Source organism: Myiozetetes cayanensis, unplaced genomic scaffold, assembly GCF_022539395.1.
Source record: "Myiozetetes cayanensis isolate MyiCay16 unplaced genomic scaffold, myiCay2020 scf14, whole genome shotgun sequence".
Taxonomy (NCBI): domain Eukaryota; kingdom Metazoa; phylum Chordata; class Aves; order Passeriformes; family Tyrannidae; genus Myiozetetes; species Myiozetetes cayanensis.
Window position 1 is genome coordinate 18,344,044 of NW_026087048.1, and position 25,497 is coordinate 18,369,540.

General features: G+C 49.6%; 1 protein-coding gene across 2 annotated transcripts; it reads right to left on the reverse strand.

The window, feature by feature from the left end:
• Nucleotides 1–25,116, reverse strand: DPP8 (dipeptidyl peptidase 8). 2 transcript variants are annotated; one of them, XM_050309603.1, is made up of 20 exons: nt 25,062–25,116; nt 22,849–23,118; nt 21,238–21,350; nt 20,162–20,335; nt 19,114–19,282; nt 17,797–17,907; nt 17,306–17,434; nt 15,418–15,479; nt 14,333–14,433; nt 12,820–12,997; nt 11,472–11,631; nt 10,432–10,511; nt 9,525–9,677; nt 8,817–8,952; nt 7,934–8,079; nt 7,303–7,449; nt 6,802–6,954; nt 5,343–5,485; nt 4,518–4,629; nt 1–3,941 (listed from the first exon to the last, which is right to left on the reverse strand). In XM_050309603.1, the coding sequence occupies exons 2-20, from the start codon at nt 23,105–23,107 to the stop codon at nt 3,819–3,821; spliced, it is 2,649 nt and encodes an 882-aa protein (XP_050165560.1). In that variant the 5' UTR covers nt 23,108–23,118; nt 25,062–25,116; the 3' UTR covers nt 1–3,818. The 2 variants fall into 2 exon arrangements, with proteins under 2 accessions (XP_050165560.1, XP_050165561.1); XM_050309604.1 differs by lacking the exons at nt 1–3,941; nt 4,518–4,629 and having other exon boundaries at nt 5,347–5,485; nt 6,818–6,954.
• Nucleotides 25,117–25,497: the final 381 nt, after the last annotated feature.

Here is a 25,497-nt window from a genome sequence, read left to right on the forward strand (position 1 = left end):
TTTATTTAGCAGCATCTTTATTGCAACAAAGGTTTCGTAGTAAAACGCAGCAAAACTAATGTCTCCACTTTACATGATTAAAAGCCATGGAGCTCGGGAGGGTGGGAGGGAGGGAGCCCAATAAACCCACTGGAGTGAGACATGCAATTTTGTTAATGCAAACAGCAGGCACTTCATGTTCTCAAATCAAACACCTGAACCTTCTACTGTGCACAACAGCCGAGTCAAAACAGGGAGATCTCTCTTCCCCCTCCGAAGGGGCACCTGGGAAGGCTCTGCAGGGCCCTGGTACTCAAGCTCAAGCTCAAGGCAGTGTCCTCATCTGGCTGATGCTTCAGTTACTGAGACAAGGTCATTGCCTTGGCAGAAGTTGGGTGTCACGTGCCAGCAGCCTGTCTGGCACATGGATACACACAGCAGGAACACAACCCGCTTCTCCTGGCAGGGAACACGGGCTGGGGCCCCTGGGATGGGAGTTTGTGAGTTCTCCGTGATTTCCCAGCCAGTCCCAAGCGTAGGTGCTCCAGGGTTAAAGCATTACCACACCATCCTGCCCAGAAAGTTTTTCCATAGCCTATTCCCAAACACCACTAATAAGCAGGGAATGCATTTTCCATTCTAATATAATCAAGTTAGTTATTTTCAAAGCTTCACTTGGTGCTTTGAGCTCGTTATTCCATTGAGTTTGTAAAAAATAAGCAGCTGTAGGTACTTTACTTTGTTCTGAATAAAAAGAGATCGTGGGAAACAAAGGGGGTGGGGGTGAAATCCAACAGCTTTGCACATCCCACACTCAGGAGGCAGCGCTGGAAGCTGCGTTAAACGGGGGTGAAAGAACATCCTTCCACCAGAAACAAGCACAACCCATCCCAAGCACCCCAAAAGGGAGGGAACTGCTGGCACCAACACTCAACAGCTCAGTATCTCAGCACTCAGATCCCCGTATTTCACATATACCCTTAAATATATGAAGACATTCATCTCAAAGACACCTGTGCCACTAACATCCACCTCACAAGGGAGGCTCAGTCCTGCTCCTGCTCAGAGCAGGTGTCCTGTTGGACATAAGGTCACACCAGCACCTCACCACAGGAGGTGCAGGAATACCACTGCCCCTAAAAATATGGATACAACAGTCCCTCAGCACTGACACCTTCCTACCTCTGCAGTCTCCATCACAACAGGCTCTGCCCTTCTTCACTGGGAATTCAGCTGGAATCAGACTTCATCTAAGGCATCTCTTTTGCAAGAACTACATAACTCTGGTGATAAATCCTCCAGCACTTCCACGGGATAAGAGAGCACAGGGTCTTAAAGTGCTTAACTATGGTAAAAAGGAAAGAAAATGGTGGGAAAGGAAGAATCCATAATTTATGTTGCAAAACAGAGCAGTTACAGTACATTGTACTTTAATAGCTTTTCAATGTATATAATTAAAACAGTGGAAGGATGCATTATTAAAAGTTATATGTCAGCACTTATAATCACATCCTGCCTCAAATCCAAACCCAGCCTGGTTTACTTGCATAACATTCAGTTCTTCAGTTCCCAAAAAAAGCACTGTTTGATGAAGGCCATTTTTGTTCTGTTTTTTTTAAACAAAAGGATCAAGTTCATCTTAAAAATCATATACATTTACATTCAAGGGTAATCACCTCTAGAAAAAGAACAAAACCACCCCAAAAAAAAGCAAGTTAATTTAATATTGAACAAAATATAAACAACCTTGGAAAAGGTGATACCATCCACGTGTAATTTTATACATATATGTATATATGAACAGATATAGATATATGTATATATAATACAGCATAACCACATGGGGAACACAATGGAATTCCAGAGGAACAGCTTATTCTCATCTCCACTCACTGTTGTGTTGCTCCTCTCTCAGTGCTGACCGTAGCACACACCAGAGGGATGCTGCCTTCGCCTCAGCCACAATTAACCACTGAGAGAAGACACTCCAGGAGCTGGGTTCCTTCCCTGCCACGCCCTTCCCAAAATACACCCGTTATCGACCTGCCAGGAGCATTTTAACTGATCCACTTCCAATCAGTGCGGTCTGAAAACCAGCAAACAGTCCAAGCCGAACGTGCCCTCACTGCAGGCCTGTCAGCTTGGGCTCTCCTGTGTGCCCCAAACCCCAGCTCCTGTCCCCACACAGGGATTTCACAGCTGTGCAAGTGCAGCAGCTCCTCTGCTTTGGTGCCCAACGCCAGCAGTTGACGGTAAACGAGGTGGTTTGATCCGACACAGCCAGACTGGGTTAAATCCCCCGGTCTGGGGATCGAGCCGGGCAGCACAAAAATGAAGGGGAAGTACAAGGTTACAACATGTGGAGCACTAAGAGCGTAAACACCGAGAGCGATTCCAGATTCTCAGCACATGAAATGAAAATCGTGCTCTGCTCCTCTCTAGCACCAGAAGAGAAAGAAAAGGAAGTTCTTGGGTTTCTAAGAAAACCATTAAAACTCATCGGAGTCTCAGAGGCGAGTCCCAAGGGTGGAATTTCCTGGATTAAAGAGAATCATTTTGCTATGGATTTCTAGCCTAAAAGACCTGTTGCCAGTTAAAAGTGCCCTCACACCCTTATGCTTTTCAGCCAAGCCTGCTGTGTAGTTAAAACCTCGCCAGCAAAGCCACTGGGACTGCAGCCCCTCGAGGATTTGTGGGTTACCTGAAGCTGCACAGAAAGGGGTTCTCAGAGACAGCAGCAGCATCATCATGCTACAGAGCAGTGCTAGAAAAGACCCAGGAACAGGGGACTGGACAGAGCACGAGCCTGGGAAAAAGTCCCTCATACAGCAGGAAATTCTGTGGAACAGTTCATATTGCCCCACATCCTCTGCAGACCTTGGGATTAAGAGTATTGAATTTTAAAATCCTAACAGGATGCATATGCCTATATCATGCTGATGTGAGGGTAAGGAAAGAGTATTGCAAACCCAGCTCCACAGTGAACATCAGGGAAAAATGTCAGTGGGATGCACTTTGAAGCTTGTTTTAAAATTTACAGAGTTTCAGCTCTTTGACTTCAGTTAGTTTGCACCTCAGAATAAAAGATTGTTATGTCCATATCACAGTAAAATATCAACTCACTTCCCCACTGAAATCAAGTACAATCAGGATAGGATCTCAAGCTGCTGGAAGAAAAGAGAATGATTTATCCTGGGGGAGAAGGAATCAAAGAACCTGGCATCAACTGAGCTGAATCCAAACTTTAAATTCATCAGGAGGCAGCTTAAAAGTCTTTCTTCTTAAAAAACAATTAACATCTAGACAGGTGATGTGTCCAACTTGTGACCAGCTTCTAAGGAGTGAGACACATCCCCCTCATGAAGCATAAAAGCTATATGATAGCATTTAAAATTAATACAGGTTGTAACCATTCGGGTAAACAAACTCCTGCTGGGTAGTGAGCAAATCATCCAGTATTATGTAATAAGATACCAAGGAACACACTGTAAAAATACATCAATTATGTCATAATGCTTTTAAAAAGTGAAGCTCTGGTGCTGCAGAAGGACATTATTTTCAGTTCCAGCTCCTCCCCCCAGAGAACACCCATGGTACTGCGTCATACCACAGACAGTGGATTTTATTTACAGCTTCAACTTGGAAGTTATTAAATCACCGTACTTCTCATTTCCTGTATGGCACCAAATTTACTTTTTAAAAAAAAAGTGTCTGTGAGTGTGTTGTGTACGTGTGTGTACGTGTGGCAGGCACCAGAATGCAACGTTCCACCCTGTCTGCTCTCCTTCCCTGCACCTCCTGGTCCGGAGCGCGGCCCGTGGAGCGAGTGGAGGGGTCGGTCACAGGGCCTTCAGGGCAGCGATGTGAGAGCCCAGGTTCTCCTGCAGGTAATACAGCAGGTGCAGTTCATAGTGCTCTCCCGACTCAGGCACCCTGATGCTGTGTCTCTCCTGAGGGTAGATCTGAAATGGAAAATAAAAGTTGTAGATATCCACAGGAGTTGTGGGCGCCAACGTTTAAACCCGTCCCAGAGCCACATTCCAAATGTCCATGGAAGCTCCCTGTGTTAACTCTGAGCTAACACACCTCACCCTCCACTGCCTGAGCCCAGAGAGAGCCCACTGCACCCCCTCATCCAGGGCTGGGGCTGGCTGAGCAGAGGCAGCTCCTGCCCAGAGTCATCCCATCAATCAGGACATTCCCAGTTCCCCAGCATGCTGTGGGATACCTGGGCTGCACCTGCACAGGACCAGCAGGGTTTAATCAAATCCATAACCCTGTTCCACACTGCATGAATGAGTCCATAACCCTGCTCCTGCACTGCCTCCCAACTGCAATCTCCTTGGCAGCAGCCTTAGCTGCTGATGTGCCCAATTTTTTGTTTATTTGTAAAGTCTTACTTTCAAACAAACACTCGGCTCAAATGCTATAGTTTTATCCTAGAATTCCAAGCTGCCCTGCACAGCCATGCTACAAGTTCTAGTTCTGGACTCCCCAAAGAGAGACACACCACCTTTACACCCTGCTTCTGGCCTTACCTGTAAGTCATAGGGTTTGCCAGCTCTCACCAAAAAGCTGAGCAAAATACTGGTGTGTGCAAAGTGCACGTTCTCGTCCAGGAAGCCGTGCAGCAGCAGCAAACGGTTTGGTCTGGGGAAAGCAAGAGGCAAACAGTTCTAGGCAGCATCCCAGTCGTTTCACAGTCCACACATTTCCTTTCAAAAATACTCCTTGGAAAAAAAAATGTTTGCATTGGAGGCAGGGACTTCACTGCCGTAAATTGCTCTGGATGGACCCGTCTCCCAAACTTATTCCTTCTTCCTCTGAAAGTTCTTCCTGCACATGCACATCACAGTCAGACTTTTTATCTGTGTATCTTATTTATTCTCAGCAACATTTCCTGGCTTGGACAATGCAAGGACTTAAAACCTTGCTTAACCCTGCTGATTGTCAGCTCTTTGGTGAGAAAGCCCCTGGTCCCAGCCTGCTCTGCTGTGCTGACACAGCCTCAGAAGAGGCAGAAAACATCCTGATCAACTGATTTTTGTTCCACTTAATGTGGCTCTTAAGTGCTAATCACAGCTGAAGATACATTTGTCATTTCTTTAGACATAAAAGATACTCTTTAATTATAGCTACTATGAAAGGGACTACATGGACTGGCCTGTAATTATGCAAATGCTCACTCCAGTATTAAGTTTATTAGTGTTGGGTATTGGTGGGGGATTTTTAATTATTATTTAATGCGAGCATTTGCGATTCCAGGACTCCACCGCCACAAACAGGGAGACAAAAAACGTGTCCGTGGGGCTTGAACTTTCCTGGTGGGAAAAGCAGAAGGCAAGAGGCAGAAGCAAACTCACTCAGAAGGGAACTTCTCAGCCTGCATGGCCACGGACCCCAGGTAATAGCCCTGCTCGTTGTGCTCCGGGTGGCCCATGTAACGCTCCGTGTATCCCGTGTCGTAGAAAATCCACAGCGTGACGGGGGCTCCGGCTACAGCCACCTGGGAATTCCACAGGAGAGGGCAATGGCAACACCAGCCCCCTGACTGGGCACTTCCCTCCCTCCCACAGCTTAATCCTGCTGGAACGGTGGGAAAAGCAAAGCAATGCTCGCCCTCCCTCCCCGGGTTCACACGTGGCACAGCTGGGCTGTGACCCACACGTGCTGAACACAGGGAGATCCTGCAGATAAATCAGAAACAAAACCACCTGCAAGGGCTGCTGAGGGAAGGGGATTTTGTGCATTTTTCCTGCTTTTAGGTTCATTTGAATATCGAACAGAAACTGGGAATGACAGCTCCCTAGGACTCAGCTACCAGCAGCTTGCAGAGAGGCTTGTGGAAAAAAGGACCCACAAGAAAAAAAGACATCCACAGAAAGACCCAAAAATCCCCCTTTGCAAGGTAGGTGTTTTTACAAGTAAAAATACAGCAATCATTATGGATTGAGGCAAATAATCATTAGACCTCCCAGGAATATTAAGGTCAGACTCAGAGAAAGCAAGAGCAGGCACAAAGTACAAAACACACCCCGAGAGCATATCCAGCTCTTCCCACATCTCTGCCTCTGGGATGTGCCCAAAGGCAGTCTGGACAAAGCAATTTGATCTGGGAACAGATCTGTCTGCAAAGGAGCTGCTCTCTCAGGGCAGGACAGAGGGAGGAGGATGAGAAGAAGGTGTTGTTTTTCAGCAGGATGGCTTCCCTTACCTGGTTCACACCACAAAGAGCTCAGCTGGCACAAAGTGGGCAGCAGCTGAGACTGTCTAAGGTACCTTCAGCACAGGTGACCTGAGATTGGTAGAGCTAAGTCACAGCTAAGTCACTGCAAGCTCAACAGTCCAGCAGTTTTAAGCTCTTACACAGATCCAGAGAGGGAATATCCTTCTGTGCTCAGCTGGGGGGAACAGTTGCTCCTCCTCACCCCAGCTCATGAGAACAGACTCAGATATTCCAGAAAAACTGGCCTACCCCAACAGTCCCTCACTCCTCTGCCATGCCAGGCCTCCTGGATGGCAAATGTGTTCTGCCCAAAGGCAGAGTGCACAGATTTCTAGATCTGTTGTTGGTGAAATACCAAAAAAATAACCAAAACCTGGAAGCCTAATTAGAAATACCACAGAATAAATGTTTGCTAGAAAAGCAACTTCTCTCTGAAGTCACCCAAACAGAAGAGTCTTGAAGAAACTGCACTGGGCCCTCGCTTGTCCAGAGCAAGCTCCAAGGTCTTTGTGCTGTGAACACCCACGGGAGGTCACACGATTACAGGAAAAATTCTGTCTGCACCACCAGAGTAAGTACTCAATGCATGAACATACCCTGAAGATATCTGACCTCTGTGTTAAAGCCATGAGGGACAGGTATCCTCCGTAGGACCAGCCGTGGATGCCCACACGGTCCAGGTCGATGAAGTCATACTGCGACGCCAAGTACTGCAGCCCTTCCACCTGGTCATCGATCTCTATCTGTCCCTGCCAGGCACAGGCAAAGGCAAGCTTTGCTAGTTAACAGGAAACACTTTCATACCCGAGAACGAAACTGTCCACCAAATCGCAGCTGGGGGGAGTCACAGCCCCCCTCAGGCACCACTGTGTGTCAGGGCTGCCAAGCTGGAGCTGCCTCACACCTCAGACCATGACATTTTGTCTTTCCCACACTGAGCACCTTCCCTCCCTCAATTGTCACCTACACCCAGTTCCTGTCCCCAAACCCAGGCAGTGCTGGGCACCTGCACCAAACCAGTGCTTCAGCTCAGGTAACACTGGGAACTCAGACCCACCTCTGGCTGAGCACAGAGCCAGACTCAGAGCTCCACTTACCATTTTGTATTTAAAGGCTCCTTCAAACTTGAGCCCTCGGTGGCAGGAGCCCCTGTTGTCAATGACAACCACAACGTAGCCTAAGGAGGCCAAAGTGTTCAGTCGGAAATACTTGATTCCCTTGAACCGGTTGTTCACCAGCTGTACCTGGAATACAAGAGCAGCACAACCACACATGAGTCAGAATCAAGAGGCCACCTCTTAATCCAATTTACCTTCCTTTAAATGGTTTATATTTTTATAATGTAAAGTTTTTAAGATCCCCACTCCCCGCTGAATTCCCTCTCCCTGCTATGAAATAAACTCTCTTCCCCAGTAAAAGCCATTCTGTGTCACGGGCATGAAGAGCTGAACTGAGCTCCAGTGAGGCACCTGGAGAGGAAAGGGAGATAGAACTGGGAGCAGGGGCTACCTGACTCCCCTTTCCCCCAGTTCCATCTCTGTTGCTCTGAGACAAGGGGCAGTGCCTCAATCCATGACCTGGAAGTCCTGACTCCTCACAGCATCTTTGGCCAAGCAGCCACCCACCAAACAGGCAAAATGCCACGTGCTGCCCTCAGCACGGAGCAGGAACTGCTCCTGCAGGAGAGCAGGAGTGACCCAGCCAGCCCAGCCCCTGCTCAGCACTCACCTGAGGGCCCCCATAGATGAAGAGCACAGTGGGGTACTTCTTCCCAGGCTGCAGGTTGTGAGGTTTGTACATCATTCCATAGAGCGTGAACCCCGTGGAGCTCTCGAAGGAGAACACTTCAGGGGGAATGTAATCGGGGAGAGGGCCTGCCATGGGAGGGAACAGAGAGCCTGGGTTAACAGGGAATGGATCAATAATGCAGCTCTGCTTCAGCCCTGCCCTGTCACCATCTCACTGCAATCCCAGCAGAGCTCTCCCAAGCTTTCCAGTGGATGTGGCTGGGACTAGGCAGAGACAGGGAATGCCCCAGCCCTAGGTGAGCTCTCTCAGCCCTATCACATTCCCATCCCTGCTCTCCTGTGAACAACAGGAACTCTTCTCCCCTGACAGCCACCATCGATACCCTGTCCCTTCCCAACCCCTCTTAGGACTCACACATTAGTGCATGGAAAGCACAGGATATGGAGCATGCCTTAGGGAAAGTGAGATGAAAGGGAACAAACACAACAGAAAACAAAGGCCCAGCGCTGTCTCACAACTCCAGGAGCAGGCAGCAGCACACACTGTTCAAGAGGTGCACACCCCTCACAAGCACACTGGTGAACAGACACGTTGCACAGAGTAAATGAGTGCACTTAAATCCCTCCCCGAGCTAAAACTTGGTATTTTCCATCTAAATTCCTTCATGGTCTGTTTACACTCCATTTGTTGCTGAGCTGAAAACGTCCTTCCTGTATTTCCAAGAACTCCTCACACAAGGCTGAGTTTCAGACAAAAGTCCAGTCACTCACAACAAGAGCAAATCTTAAGCAAGCATATGCTGGGTTATCTTTCATCCCGTGACCCTGCTTGTCCTTCTCCTGTTCCTCATCCATGCCACTACCTGCTGAATCCAGAATGGTAGCCCAGAATTCCTTTGTCCTGTGAGCTGCATCATCTTCCGACCCTGTGAGCCGGTACAGTGACACACAGTGGGGGTTCTTCTGATTGCTGTACTTGCTGATGAACATGTCACAGTCCTGGGGAGAAAAGAGCATGCCTTGAACTCCTCAGTGCAGGGGCACAAGCAAAACCGATCATCTCTGTAGTGGTTTTCTGCATCTACATCTTTCAGAAGATGCTTATGGACCAAATTAAAGCAGGAAGTCTGAGCACTTTTGACACTGAAACACTGCAGTCCTTGGCAAGGCTCATATTAACACTCCAAAGCCAAAGATACACCTGCAAAACCACCAGTGGCAGGAGGACCTGGTCACACAGCTCCCTTTGGGTAATGAATTCCCAACTGAATGCCTGGAACTCCACCCAACGCTACCCCAGGCTCATCTCTGGTCACTGCTCTCTAATCCACTTCAGACAAAGAGAGTCAGGCTCAAAGAGTTTCCAAAAATTCATCCTGTCTCCTCTTGCCTGAAGGGACCTGGAGGACAATGAACTGGAAGGTCAAATCTGGTTTCCAGGGTGGTTTTACACACTGACTGTACAATGTACAGGCACCCACAACATGGCACAAAATGTGCTTTTTTACACACAAATTCTGCCTTGGCTGCTGACTGATGAAGGTGACAAGGCAGGGCACCCCCAGGCAGACCTGGCTGACACAGCAGGCGTGGGAGTATCCACGTTCCGTCAGCCGCTTCACTTCCCCGGGATTCTCGTAGTTCACAACGTACAGGTGATGCTCCAGAGGTGAGTCTTTTGTGCCTTGAAAGTACACCAGTTTTTTGGCTTCATCCACGTAGATCTGCCAGAAACAAAACAGACAACACATCCCTCGAGATTGTTCCTTGCCAAAACAACACCCAGTTCTTCTCCCCCCAGCCCCACTTCCATAACGTTGAGTTGGAGCTCAACAATCTGCAGGGAATAAGCCAAATGACTGTTCTCACTGTCCACAACTCTGTCACTTCACACCTGGTTGATCAGCTCTCTCATGCAGGTTCTTCACTGTTCCCAGTCTCCCCTACTGTTTGCTGTGCTAAATAACTGTCCCCCATCTTTGTCACCTCCACGCTCTTCAGATCCTTTCCCAAATGATGTAGGATACAAACCACCCCAGAAGGAAATCAAGGCAGCAGCTCCCTGCAAACCACTGCTATATCAAATATTCCTCAGTTGTCCCTTCTTTTGGAGGGACAGCAGATGGCAGAACAGATTCAAACTCAGGTCAACTTGCACATCTCATTCCCCAATCCCATTTCGAACTACTAGGAAGGATTTCCAAGTCCTTTACAAAGTCCAAAGCAGTAAAACTCTTCCATGTGAACTGCTGTTGGATTCAAATGATCAAAGAATTCATCCAGCTCAGAGCTAGAAGAGCAGCAGTTTGGGGAGGATTCCTTCCCTCCTTGTGCAAGCTCACAAGTTACATGGAGCAGGAACACTGGGTATTCTGGCTAAAACCAGGAAGGATTAATGGATTTCTGGTGACCCCTCCAGGACTCCATCTCCCTGCAGTGTGTGTGGCAGGATATCCATGCAGGAAGAGCAAGGCTTACGTTGGATCCATGTCTGCCGAGCACTTCCCATTCCCCACTGGTAATTGCTATCTCCTCTTTGATGAGGCACTTGAAGTCACCTGCAAATAACAAACATAAAGAGATTTTACACTTTAACATTTTACAAAACACGGTCACAATAATTCCTCTTCTTCCCAAGCCTTTTTTCCTGGATCTAAGCCCAGGAGGAACCTGTCTCTGCAGCAGATCCCCAGCTCTGCCAGCTCCCAACAATGTCAGGGCTGGGACTACTTAACATTCTGTGAAATATATGTCAAACGATTCACAGAACTTACTTTTATATTTTTTAAAGAATTTTGTCACTTGCATAGAAATAAAGGTTTTATACTGAAAAAAATGTGTGCACAAAGGGAACATGAAGTGTCAAAAAATGGGCAATTTTGCAACAGGATGGGAAAACAACTCTGCTCTTCTAAGATGGTTTAATTTCTCTTAGAATGAGGGAGATATAGCAAGAAAAAAGGTTGGATGCATTCAGAGAAATCTAATCCACCCAGGATATGAGGCTACCTGGGGAAAAACAACCCACCAACAGTTGCATGAAACTAGGACCTCTAGGAAAATTAGGTGTGTTTTCTGTGCATGCAGAGTTCAGTAAGTGCCTTTATCACACACCAAGTAAATTAAGCATCACAGCATGAAACCGTGAATTAAAGAACACATGCTGTGGAAAAATCACTCTGGGAGCTCAGCACATCCTGCATCTGAGCAAGACCAAACCCCAGCAGTGACAAGGAAAAGCCAACTGAGTCTCACAGTATCACAGGCAGCTTTTCTCCCCATCTGGTTTTTGGAAACTTTTCCCTCTAGTCCATAAGGAAGGGGTCAGGGTTAAAACTAAAGCATGCTGAAAACAGAAGGATTTCTGTTCCAGAGGAATGACTGCACAGGGAAGCACTCTCCTGGACAACAGCAGAAGTTTCCAATAAGATGATAATTCCTGCCAGCTGGAAGGACATTTATTTCCTCACCAGTCAGCAGCAAATGCCCAACTAAAGCAGAAGGATAATTGCCCTTACTGGGGGCAGGGAGGCCTCCACAGGACCGTCTGTACTTGCTCTCCTTCAGCACCGAGGTGACTTTGTACAGGTGCCGGAACCCCGTTTTACACTCGGAGGCAAAGATGAACTCTATCTCATCTTCCTGGGTTTGGGGGAAAACATGGAAGATATCATGGATCTGTGGAGACAGAACAGTGGGTTATTGTCATCAGTCACACAAAATACCTTCCTCTTGCTGCTCCACAAAGACCACACAGCCCAGGCTAACTGGGTGCAGCATTGTCCTTACTGGGAGAACCAGTCACCCTTTGAGCTGGGGATCTGCAGCCAGTGCCACATCCCCACAGCTCCAGCTTTTTGCCAGTCTGACTCTACCTTGTGGTCACCAAACTAATGAGGTTTTTCTGCACCTGCCTTTCTAGCTTGGTCACAGGGGTGGGTCCAGCCCTGCAGCCCTCTGTCCTGCGCTGTGTGCAAGCCCTCAAGTGAAGGGTTATTTAAAGAAAGATGAGCTCGCATCATCTTCCCACTCATCAAGAACTCTTGCTTCAAGGGACTTGGGAGCATTTATCTGCACAGGATGAGCTGCCACTCAAAAACCACTCCCAGCCAGCAAAAATGCTGGAGGAAGGAAAACTCACTGCACCATCCTGAAACCACGACACCATTGCTAAGGAGAAAACTGGGTATCAGAGAGGGCAGTCACTGCACAGGGACCACTCACTGGAAGGCTTTGTGCAAATGCTCTCTGCTGAAAGATCCAGCCACCTGCCAGCGATTGATGCTCCAGACACACCCCCAGTGGGACTCCCTTTGATCCTTGGATCTTTATCTGCAGCAGTGTGAGGAGGGGCACACATTTGTGCAGCAGTAACCAGGCACACCAGTGTCCGGTCACAGCACAGGCCCTGCAGTTCACCTCTCACAACACCACACCCCAATCTATCTCACCAGACCAGATGTAGTTCAGGGGGGGTTTAGTGCCTGTCAGCAGACTCTCAGGACTTCTTCACCCAGTATCATCTTGATACAACTTTGTTGGCTGAAGAATATTTACTCTGGTGGTGAACAAGCAGCACCAAGAAGCTGGAGAGTGTCAGCAACACTGTGGGCAAGGGGGGCTGCCCAGGACCCCCAGAGCCCTGGGCTCTGCTCCTGCCTCTCAACACTGTGCAGCCTCAAGCAGAGCAGCTCTGTTTTCACATCCCAAAATCCTTCTGTTCTCTACATACTATTTTTAACAGCAGGAAGCACGGAATATGCACAGAACTTGCACAGTGGGATCCCTCTCTCAGGCAGCACAAGAAACACCGGCGTTGCTCCAGTGCTGCAAACTGTCAGAGGAGGCTGAAATTCAAATTCTTACATTTATCCAGATGTCTGTTGTTTCCTCATAAATAATGAAAGGTGTAACAGAATCTGGGACAGCATCGATGAGTTTCTGCCTTTCCATTGCATCATCTTCTGTGGGGATGAATAATGCAGGAGGGATCAGGACTATCTGCAGCCGAGTTTGGGAGCGATCCAGCAGGATGGACCAGATGCTGTCAGGGAAGACAGATATTAGAGAAAATAACATGCAACCATGAGTATGACACAGGTCTGAAAACCTCAGCAGACACTCACTACCACCAGGAATTTTTGGGGGAGTCAGGAATGTTCAACTGCAGATTAAGCCCAAAGTCACGTGCAAAATTTCACCCACATAAACAAATTTGTGCCACAACACAAGAACCTATTTCACTTCATTTCAATATTGCATAAGCACTGCAGGTTCAAAAGTTTAATTCGTTCCATTCTCCCCGATTTGAATTGTGCTTCGAGGGAGAAAGAGAAGAGAAAAATCAGAGGGAATAATGAAGCAGAAAAATCTGTATTGAAATTTCAGGATGCTAGTAAAAATACTACTGCTTTAAACCTACACCTGGCAGAGAATAACACTGGCACCTCAATGGCCTGGCAGCAGCCCCTGCCATATTCTGATGGCTTTGCATGTAGCTCTAACAATAATCCTGCAAAAAGCAGGATCACGTAACAAATGTGTCCCTGGATTTCTTCCACATTTGAGGGGGGGAAAAAAACCACAACTAAAAATGTGAAAGCCATCTTTAGATTCAAAAACTGGAGGAGTGCAATTCTGGAAAATCATGGAATCACTTAGGTTGGAAAAGACCTTGAAGATCATCGAGTCCAACCGTTCCCCCAGCACTGCCAAGCCCACCACTAAACCATGTCCCCAAGTGCCACATCTACGTGTCTCTGAACTCCCTCCAGGGATGGGGACTCCACCACTGCCCTGGGCAGCTGTGCCAGGGCTGGACAACCCTTTTGGAGAAAAACCCTTTTGGAGAAGCTTCTGGTGAAGTTAGAAACGCTGCACTACATCATCTACAGGGTTAAAATGACATGCAAATGTAAGTAGCACTTACAGCAGGTTTTCTGATCAGTAAGTCTGGTCAGCAGGGATGGTCCAGTGGTTAGGGCTCTAGCCTAGGGCCTGGGGGACTGGGCTCATTTCTCTCCTCTGCCACAGACTTCCTGCGTGACCTGGGCAAGTCACTTAACCTCTCTGGGCTTCAGTTCCCCATCTGTAAAATGGGGACAATAGCACTGCACTCTCTCTGCCAGGGATGCTGAGAGGACACACCCCCAAAGGCTGCGAGTGCCCAGAACCAAAGCAGCGGGGTCAGGGACCAGGGAGAGACACAGGGGGGAGCCTGGTTTGGCTTTTGGAAAAATGGTGCCCTTTGCACAGACGAGTTGGTAGCAGTGTCAGAGTGAAAGCAGGCTCAAGCTGGAGGAAGACAGAGACCGCTACAATCTGCTCCTGACTGGATCACCCCACACCCTCTGAGCAGAGACAGGAGTAACATACGCACTATTTTCCTTCTGGCGTCCACCCAGCTCTAGCAATGTACTCTACTCCTTCAAAGAGGATCTCGAAGGGCTGAACTAGCTCTTTATCCACAACATCTGCAATCTGTTGACAAAGCAGCAATTCAGTGACACTGAGATGAACCCCCACGACCAGTTTTTTCATGCACGACGAGAGTCTGGGCACAGAAGGCTTTTCTCTGTGCAGCTCATGCAGTTGAGATTGTTCAGCCTTTGCAGCACAGGGGGTTGGACCCCGCCTGTGTAGCCAGACAGCAGCACAGCAGGAGAGCTGCACTCTGCCAGTACAGCCAGGGCTGGGACCAGGGAGCCTGGATGCTGCTCACAAATCCATCCTTCATGTCACTCACTGGAACTGTCAGTCCCCCCTGGGAAGGGGAGGTGGTTTGTACCGAGGGTGTTTTTAGGGGCAGGTGCTGAACATCCTGCGTGACCTGCAGTTATTCACGTGCTGCAGTGCGTTCCTGCTGGGACTGGGAACGAGTTCCAGTGGTACCCAAAGGGTCCTGAAGGCTTTCCCTGCCTTTGCTGGCTGACACCAGCATCACTATCCCAGCAGGTGACTGCTGATGGCTGAAGGAGCTCAAGAATGGAGAGAATCCCAACAATTTATGGCTGTTACTGTGTCTGTTTGGTAAGATTGATTTCCCAGCTGTCCAAAGGTCTTGGACTGGGCTATGGAAATTTCTGCATCTGTTAAAAAATCCCAGGGCAAAGCAAAGTTCATCTCTTTCCATATGGTTTTGCAAGGTGATGTATTGTCTTTGCAATCAAATTTTCCCGATATCTGCAGCCAATCAAGAGATCAGTCACAGAAGAAGGTCCAACCACCCCCACCTAAAATGTTCTGCTCTGCAGCTGGGTTCATACACCAGTGGCAGGGGAGGAAAGCACAGCCTTGAGGAACACTGCTGCACACAGACACCAGCAAGGAGGCACTGCCTCCAGAGAAGCCAGTAAGCCATCACAACCAGGAAAGTGCCTTTGCACTGAACTGGAAAATGAATTTTACCAAAAAAGAATCACAGCGCTTCTCTGTATTTGGCAAACAAACAGAACAAAGACTTACTCTGCCTTCTGCATTGATTGTCACCTCAGAGATCTTGAAAGTGACCTTTGGATTTGCTGTACCTGTGAAAACAGATGTGGGAGTCAGGCAGCAGTTGTTTGCTGGGGATTATTGTGGTGTTACTCACACAGAAGTGGAAAAGGCAAACAGCAGAATGCTCTCTGATCACAGAACCTCCATGCCTGCGTGAGGCAGCACACAACCAGGCAGGGGAAAAAGAAACTGCAAACATGAGGAGATTCAGTGGATTGTAATCCTGCAAACACGCTACTGTCACAGTCAGCCTTGTCTCCCACAGTCAGTGGATGCAGGTGCTGGTTGGAAGGAAATGCTCAGGAGGGATCAGCACAGCAAAGCAAGTTCTGGTTCCCTGTTTGGCTCTTATTCTCAACGTGGGACATAGAAAGTGAGCCAGTGCTAAAAATCTTCTGTGAAAATTAAACCTAAAAGCCATCACTAGTGCCATTAAGATAACAAAGCTCCACGTTTGTGCTGAGCAGTGAAAATCTCAAGTTAACTCTTCCTACAAAGAAGCAACTCATCCTGCTGTACAGCCCCTGCCCTGCTCCACACAGGGAAGAGGGACCTTAAAGAACAAATCCACTGCCAGTTGGTCCACAAGAAGTCACAGGGCAATTCCACGTACTCTGAATATCCTCAGTGCTGCTGTGAAGCACTCCCACTTCACCAAACCTGATGCACTGAGGTGAAACAACTTGCCTTGGATCACAGTGCCAACCTATTTAAGTCCTTACTTCTCCCAGGGAAGAATGTTCTCCACTTCCTCAAGCTTTACCCTCATAACATTCCACAGGAAAGGGCTGTTGTCCCTGCAGCTCCCACTGGAAGCTGAGACCCACAGACTAAAACCTTTATTTGGGCTTTGGTTACCTCAGTTTCTTTGCATTGAATGATTTCAGAAATCTGGGTGTCCACAAGCACCACAAAACCCACAGGGAGTCACCTCTTGCTTCCCAGGCTCACAGTGAGCTTTTCCCTCTCCTCAAAGCAAGCAGTAAATGAGGAAAACCAGAACACTTTTCCCAGTGGATCAGGGCATCTGCAAGATCTGAGTGAATTCTGCAGCTTGGGAAGGTCACCCAAACAGAAGATATTTGTCCAAAAAAAGAAGATTTCAGGAGTGAGGAGAGAGACCAGAGCACTGTTATCTGTGAGCCACATGCCCTGCTGTGACAGCAGGGACATCTCAGAAGGGCCAAACTCTTCACACCTGACTGAATCAGCCCTCAGCAGGTCTGCTTAAATCCCACTTCCCTGCTTCCAATGGCACTCCAGTTTATGTGCTTCAAGCCTGCCCTCACCTCCTTTTGCTGAAGCCTCCAGATCATCCACTTTTCACAAATATGACCACAGGAGGTTTTCCTGGCAGGCTGCAACATGCTGAGTTTGCTGTTCAAAGTCCAGGAGCAATCCTGGAGAACTGCCTCCTCCAGGACCTGAACTGCCTCCTCCAGGACCTGAACTGCCTCCTCCAGGACCTGAACTGCCAGGGTACTGCCAGCAGCTAAACAGAAACCCTCCCAAAAAACCAAAAGGCAGCTGTTCCCTCAGGAACACGGGGCTGTAGCAAGAACCAGCTCCTCAACAACTCACATCTGCCGGGATCTGAGAGAGCAGCTCCAAAATAGTGACCATCAGAGAGGGTTTCTGCCAACTCCTGACACCCAGACAGAGCCCTCAGTGACCACATGGCTGCAGCATCAGCACAGTCACCAGTGACCCACCTAAGCCCCAGAGCAGCATCCACAAACACATTTCCACCACTTAAACACCTCCCTGCTCCAGGCTGGGAGAGTCACTGCTGTCAGGCACATGGAATGAAACAGGTGTCTCCCAGACACAGGGGTGCAAAGCTTCGGGCTCTCACCAGTTTTGGGGTACCGGAAGGAATCTGTTCTTCTGGTCTCCAGCATGGGGGATGTGACATGGATAATTTCCACCTCTGACTCATCGTTTTCTTCATAAAGAATTCGAAGGACTTTACCCCCATCCAGTGCTGTAAAAGAATTGACGTTGCAGAATTAACAGGACAGCTCTCATTATCTGTTATTGCAGGCACCAATTATCTCAGGAGCACAAGCAGATTGGAAGGAAGAAGAAAAATCCAACAAAGCCTGTGATTCATGTTTCATTAAGCAAAACACTGAGATTCTTACAACTCCCACCTCTGTTGTGAGCAGGGAAGTCTCTTCCCCCAGTGCCCACAAGGCCCCTGTAACATGCCCACTGCTGACAGCTCAAAAGAAATTATAAGGTTTCCATCTTGCATAGGGACAAGTGACAGGAAAAAGAAAATAACTCTGCCCTGGACAGCAGAGCAGGGAAGCAACTACTTGTGCCTGGATCCACCACACTTACTTGGCTGTGCCCTTGGGCACCACCAGTAGCCAGTGTATCTGTCAAACTCCTCCTGCAGCACAAAAGTAGCCACACCAGCAGATTTTGGATCCTCCTCAACATTGGCCAGTTCTAAAAAAAAAGACACCAAAGAATTAGCTTGTGATGTGCTGTAGAACCAAAGCAGTTCTGCATTATCCCAAACATGACCCAAGTTCACCCCCCTGGGAAGAACTACACGATAATAAATCTGACTTCTCAGCAGATTTGTGTTCTGCTTCCACCCTTCCCTGCTGATTTATTTAGGGAGGATTTAATCCTCTCTGGCATGGCAGCTTCCTTTAGGAAAGGAAAGCCATCCTCCCCTCTTACTCCTACCTAATCAGGCTCTCAACTGGTCAAAAAAGAAAATGTTCTCTGTACTTGAGCTCAGTGAGCTGGAACCACAACTTTTAAGGAAACCAAAAATCGAAAAAAACCTCCAAACCAAACCTTTCCTGAACAACTGCAAGTGAAAACATCAACATTCAGGAAAAATGAAAGCATCAGTATTTCACTCCCTGTTCAACCCAAAAGTAACAGACTTACATAACATCTCAACATGATGACATATCCATAGGGCTTCAATATTTTTCCTGTTACCCTGGAGGTAACTTAGCAGCGCTCCATAAATAATTATCATCTGAGAAGGAGTCATTGCTACAGTTTATTTTTACGGTACTTACATAATATTTTAATATTTAACATTTGAATGAGCTAAAGCATTATTATAAAGTGTCAGGAATTTTAATTAACTAAAATATAAATGGCAGAGTTTAAACACAAAATGTAATTGATTTTTAAAGAGCGTTTTAGTCGCAATTTCCCACGTTCTTTCTTCCTGGTCCAAAATAGAGTTGGAGAGGGTAAGAATTGAGGACCCAGGTCACTGAGTATGAGAGGCCAGCAGAAACCCCAGTGCTATTCAGAAACTGCCTAAATTGTTTTTCCAAAAGTCTCTGCAGCCTGCTTTCACTGACAGAAACTTTCCTCCAGCTCTGTTCCACCCACAGCTTCTCCACACAAAAAAGGGCTGTTCCAGTGAAAAGCAATGTGCTGTGTTTCAGGAGAAGAGCCCTGCCATATGCACCCACCAAACAGCTCATTGTGCCAGATTCCCCAGTGCAGGGAAAAGAACCATCCCACGGGACGAGCACCACAGGAGACGTGGAGAACGTGACAACCAAGGTGGGATAAACGGAGGCCACGACCCCGATTTCAGGAGAACCTTCAGGGCCATTGCTCCCTTCAGGCTGGCAAGAACAGGTGCAGGGGTTGGATTCAGGGTGCAGTAATTACCATTGTGCACAAATGTCAGCCTCCTCTCCTCCCTGGATTCTAGATTGGATACCCAGATGTCGTTGCAATGGATAAACGCAATCCAATTTGGATCAGCTGGACAGAGCTTGGGATCCATCCGGATATTTGGACAACTGGTCTCTACCAGGATGGGTCTTAAAGGTTGTTGCTGTTTGGAATTTAAAAACAAACAAACAAAAAAAAAGGCACAGTAAGCAATGATAACACATGAACACATGCACCCAGTAACCTGGCTTTTCAGAAGGCCACAGCAGTGTGGACACTGACTTCAAATACATGTTTAGAGATGAACCTAATCATTTTAAACACAGGAAAATACTATGCAGGTAATTTATGGGGAAAGTTGTGCTTGTACCATGGTTGCACAGGCCCCACCAGGGCTCTCTCCCCACTGCTGAGGATCAGCCCCAAATCAGAGGGCAGCTTGTCTATAGAGAATCCTGGCACACTCCTAAAATCCCCCCTGAAAGGGGCTGGCAGAACATCCAACCTTGTCCTGCAAAAGCAGTTCAGGGCACAGTAAATTCCCCTGACAACAGGGTTAGACAGACACCAGGCATCTGTTGTAATAAGAAGAAATGATTTCAGCTTTGAAGTCCAGCTTCAGCACCAGCAGAGTAAAGGCTGCTTGTTCTGCAAGCTGTACAGCCAGATGGTGTAACACACCCAGCACTGCCCCTGAACAGTGACCTGGAAACGCAGCTTGGGGACTGAAGTTGTCTCTGATGTGACCTCTGACTCCGTGAAGAGCAGGGAGCCTTTTGCTGCTTTTTATGGACATTGCAACTCATGAAAAATAATTTAAAACATCTGCTGCCCTGCCTCGCTGCCACCATTTTTACCATTTCTTGTAATCCTCCATCTGAGTTTCTACGACCATGGAAATGCATCCCTGGGGAGGACTTCTCCACACTTCAGGGTTATCAAGGTCGCTTGCAATAACTGATGGTGATCACGCTCTCTGCTCTCACTCCAAGCCAAAGGAGCTTCTGGCCAGAGCAGAGAGACAGGAGAGGAGCAAACTCACAGTGAATCCGTGAGGGCCTCCATCCTTCACATGATAAATCCCACTCCCTGCCTGGAACAGGAAGGTGCCGCTCTCCCGGTGGTAATCATAGGAGGCAATCCCGACGGTGCCGATCCGCTTCCGCTCCCGCAGCAACTCCTCTTCCCGGGAGTACATCCCATAGTCCAGGATGGCCTGGAAACAGGCGGAGAACACAATCACAGCCCTGCTCCGCACGCCTCGCTGTTGGAGCAGCCCTGCATGCTGAGCTTCCAGCAGCAGATGGCTGTGCAGACTCCCTCCTCCTCCGGAATCCTGCTGCCGGCTGGGAGCCCACTCCTGCTTTCCCTCTGCCATCAGCACTCGTAGGTGCAGGCCACGATGGGATCCCACACAGCACAAACCTGACAGCCACCCCTCCCCGGCACACCAGCATTGTTCCCACTGTTGCTGGTGTGAGAAGGATCAGCCTGAGGGTCTGTTATTTCTGGAGGGAGCAGGAGAGGCTTTGCTCCCGTTCACACGCACACAGTGCCTGCTCTGGTGGGAGGAGAGCGCAGCCCGGGTCTCACGTCTGGCTGACAGCCCTGGGAAATGACACAGGGGAAAAATACACCTCATGCCATGGGGGGTTTGTCCCACCGCCTCCAACCTGCCACGCTGCCTGGGAAGGGATGGTGCAGGCTTGCTGTGTGCAGCAGGGAAAAGGGAATGCACATCCCAGTGAGTGGGAAAGGGATGCTCTGCTCCACATGAGTCACGGAGCCACGGGCTGATCCTCGGGGGAACCATCACTTCCCCTGCAAGACAGCAGGGAAGTGATTGGAGACTGCAGGCTCCTCCAGCAATCCCCAGGATCTCACAGCACAGAACTGGATGCAAATTAGAATTTTCCATCTCTGTCAGCAAAGGAGGAATCATCCAGCACACACAGAGGCTGTGACTCCAAACACCGAGCTGTGGGATGGCTGCAGGGCTGACCGAGTACAAGGAGAATCTTCAAATATTTAAGAAAATCAACTTCAAATTTTAATGATGGCATACAGGTGCAAGCCCAAAGCCCACGTGCTTGAAGCAAAAAAGAAATGATGACTCACTGGAAAAAGATCCAGAAGAGGCTTCCAGGAAAGCAACAGGACAGCAGCTTTGTTTATGGTTTTGGGAATTTCAGAGTAGAAGAGTGTGTTCTCCCTGTTCTCCCCAGACATCGCTGTGGAAAGTGAGGAGAAAATAAAGACAAAAGGTGCATTAGCTTTCTGTTAATAATTCACCCTGACAGGATTCCCAGGAAGTTTCCCGGGCCCTTCCTGCAAGAGAAAGTACTGATGGTCTCTGCACTGCAGCCCCACTCTGGGAATTCCCTGTTTCACAGAAATGCAAGTCATGGAAAAGGCAGAGGACAAGGAATTACACCCAGGCTCACCCCACTCTGCCTGAAGCTATGTCTGTGTCTTCCTGCTGCTCTTTTATTCCATAAGCTTTACAAATCAAGGAGGGCCTTTGTGCCAATTCCTCTAGTGGGATACATGATGCAGTTTGTGTTTCATGGATAACGGGAAACAAAACTCTTCAGGGAGGTTTGAATGTCCCTTTCCTGCTCCTCTCCCTCAGTCCTATTCAGATTTCTGAGGGCACATGGGGATGAGCCCAGAGGGAGGCAGGGAAGGCTCCAGGAAAGGCCAAGCTCAGGAAGTGGCACTTGGGAAAGCAGAGCTCATCCCAGGGGCTCAGCCTTAAACCCCTGTGATGTGCCTGAACTCAGCACCATCCAAGGATTATGATCCCCATCCTCTGAAAAGGGGAAAAAGGGACAGACCAGCAGTGTTCTGGCCAAGTCACTGCACAGCACATGCAAAGACCCCTGAATGACAAAGCTGAGCTTAAGCAAAGCAGCCTCAATGGTGAGCAGTGGGGACAGCACATGGCTCTGGTTCCTAGGCCTCTGCTCCAGCCATTGCTTCTCTCCCTCCTCCAGGTTTTCATGGATTCACGTTCAGCTAGTGCAGCCTTTGACAAAAGCAGTCCTCTCCCACAAAGGCTACTCCAAAGAGCCACCCAGAGGGCTGCTCACAGCATCACTTGCAGAGCCAAATCACTTCAATCAAGTGAACATTAATTAGTGAAACAATGCCCAAGCGAGGCACAAAGGCCAAGAACAACAAACTACATCAAGTTCTTCCTTATCAAGGCCAAAAATGTCTAGAAAAGTATTTAGTCTTTAAGTTGGCCCCACCCTACACTGCTATTTATTCCCCACAGGATCCCTGGAAAACCTGCTCCATCAGTAGCTGAGGCACAAAGGACTTCCAAAATGGCACTTTTCATCTCTGCTTTGGAAGGAGACCTGGAAGGAGAACAAGGTTCTTCCCAATACCTGTCATTCAGAGAGAGGAGATCAAACCTGCACAGCTTTGGGAGAGGGGATGTACTTGGAGTGAGAGAAAAGGGACCGAACAGACTTCGAGCTTGGGAACGCTTGGGAACACAGAGGACACTTCACAGTTCTTTTCCAGCTCTAATGGGTCACCCCCACTCATTCCCATGGGAGGTTACATCACAGGTTTTAAGGAGACATTGAGATCATCACCCTGACTTTTGCCCAGCCAGTGTGGCCAGGAATCCCTTCTGGTTTCACTGCCAGAGATCCCAGCTGTCGGGAGCAGTCAGAGCCCCCCAGCCCTGCAGCGACAGGGGCTGTCACAGCTCACCCAGATAGTAGATCCTGTCGGAGTGGGGACCTTCGGGATCGTTTTTCTTCACGAACGTGAAGTCATGGGGGGCTTTTGCCATCATGTATCCATGATACTTCCGCGTGTCCGTCAGCAGCTTCCGGAGCTGGCTCCAGGAATGCCTCTCCACGTAGAAAGGTTCCAGTTTTGGCTGCTCCTCCCTCGGGACCTGCTCCTCCCGGCCCGCGGTCTCGAAGATTTCCAGCGCCGGCTGTTCAGTTTCCATGGCTGCTGCCATGTTGCATGTTTCTGGAAAAACGGGACAGCACGGGCTCAGCTCCAGCAAACCCCCACTGCAGACCCCCAGCACACCCCACAGCAAAGAACACCATGACCCCACGGGGGGAATAAACCCCCCAGCACGAGGGAAGAGGGGCAGGGAAGAGATTCCTGCTCTGGAAAACAAAGGCACCGCTCAGCCCTTCAAGAACGGGAGTGAGGACTTCATGGAGCCACAGATTTATGGCTGTGTGCCTTTCCCACACCCTCACGTACCAACTGCTCGTTTTAGTGCATGATGTGGGTGAATTCCTCTCCTTTAAGCTCCTCTCTGCTCCTGCCCCCTGTGATCTGCACAAATGCCCCCTCCCTGCACCGATATCAGAGCAGGGGATGACCAGGAATGGAGCCAGAGCTGGGACAAACTGCTCGGAAGAAACAACGCTGGTAGTTGCTGTGGAACCATCAGGCCATTCACAACAGCTGCACGTCCTTACTCCCTTTATTCTCCTATAATTTACTGGATTTGCTTGCAGTTCCTTTCAAACAAATCTCAGAAGGGTCTAGCAACAACCACCGCTACTTTATCACCCCATGGACACAACTGCAAACAGCAGGAGAAAGGGGACACGGTGAAAAAGCCTTTCCCAGACAGATTTATCTGCAGCACAAGCCTTATCCTGCCCAGCAGGTTGTTTATGGAGCAGATATCTCCTCCTGCACTCAGCTGTGCTTCCCCAAGTGTAGCTGAGCTGGCATTATCAGCACAGACGTCTGGCAGGAGGAAGCCAAGCCCTCCCACTGTAAATCCCAGCCCCAAGGGCAGCTCCAGAACGATCCAGGCCATAAACTCCTGCCACACAGTTCCCTCCTGGAGAATCCAAGGTGCAGGACTGTCAATCCTCAAAGGGAGGGGGGTTCTATATATAGGATGGAAAGACTGCACTAATGCAGCCTAAATAAAGCTCCTCTTCCCTGGAGCAAACAGGCTCTGAAGGATCCCTGAGTGCCCAGGCCAGGGCTTGGGCAGCTGGCAAAGCTCCACGATGGAGCAGCTCCCCCGTGGGTCTGCACAGCTGAGACACCCCACGGGAGTGACAAAGACACGTCCTACACCTTGGCCCAACCCCATCTGAACACAAACTGCCAAGAGCAAAGCACAGCAGGCCCGGATTCACCGTTTGGCTCCACCTTTGGCACCACAAACCCAGCAAACACAGGTTTTTCTTTTGTCCACGTTATTTATAGCACAAACCCCCCAGAATAGAACAGCCCGTACAGCTGGAGGGAGGAGGGAGGGTCCGAGGCGTGCCCAGAACAGCGCTGCGCTCAGACAGCAGCCTCCAAACCTCAATCACAGAGCCCGTTTCATCTGCACGATTCCAACAAAGAAAAGTCTCCTTTCCCCACCTACACCCGAGTGCTGCTGTGTCTTAACCCGACCTACTTCTCACAGCAAAAGAGACAAAAACCGAACAGGAGGAAACGTTACCGAGCCGGTAACAGCGGCACCCGGCACGGGGGTGTCGGCCCGGGCTGTCGCCCCGGGGAGATGGCGGGGGGAGCCCCACGGCCGGGGACAGATCCCGGGGTCCCTCCACGGCCAGGTATGTCCCGGGGGGGACCCCCAAGGCTGGGGTCAGATCCCGGGGCGGCGGTGGGCAGATCCCGGAGGTCCATCCACAGCCAGGGGGCTGATCCCAGGGGTCCCTCCACGGACGAGGGCAGATGCCGGGGCAGACCCCCAAGGGCGGGGGCAGATCGCAGGGGTCCATCCACGGCCCGGGGCAGATCCCGGGGGAGCGGTGGGCAGGTCCCAGAGGGGTCCCCCAGGGGCGGGGGGGTGGCCAGGCCTGGCTGGGGGCGGAAGGCCCGGCCGCCCTAGGTGAAGCCCCCTCGTCCCGCGCACCCCAGGGGTCTCTCCCCGGCGCGGAGCCCCCTCCCCTCTCCGGCCCGGAGCCCCCGGTACTCACGGCGCTCCGCGGGCGCTGCTGCCGGGCCGCCCCGCCGGCCGCTGCCGCCGCTTCCGCTTCCGCTCCCGGCGGGGGCCGCACGGCTCGGCACCGGAGAGGGCACCGCCTGCCGGCCGGGAGGACCGGACCGCGGGACATACGACACCCACCCGGGACACGGGACACGGGGACAGGGACACGGGACACGCTCCTCACCCCTTGCACGGGGACCGGGACACACAAACACACTGCACAGTGATATATATATATACAAATATATTACATTGCTCCCAAACTCCCCTTATTTCCTCAACAAATCCCTCTTATTTTTCCGCCTTATTTTCCTCAATAAATGTAACCGAGAGCGGGAAAAATGCACCGAGCTCTGGGGTTTGGAGGTGTTTTCCAGCCTAAACGACGCTGCGGTTCCGCGGCACGGCGGGCTCAGGGCTCTGAG

What these genes read in the sequence shown, in the direction of transcription:
- DPP8 (XM_050309603.1), bottom strand. Translation starts at nt 23,107, where the DNA reads ATGGCAGCAGCCATGGAAACTGAACAGCCGGCGCTGGAAATCTTCGAG. An exon ending in CTTCCGGTACCCCAAAACTG is followed by an intron (nt 15,480 to 17,305) that starts GTGAGAGCCCGA and finishes CTGTTTTCACAG; the next exon opens with GTACAGCAAATCCAAAGGTC. An exon ending in GAGCCTTTAAATACAAAATG is followed by an intron (nt 6,955 to 7,302) that starts GTAAGTGGAGCT and finishes TGTGCCTGGCAG; the next exon opens with GGACAGATAGAGATCGATGA.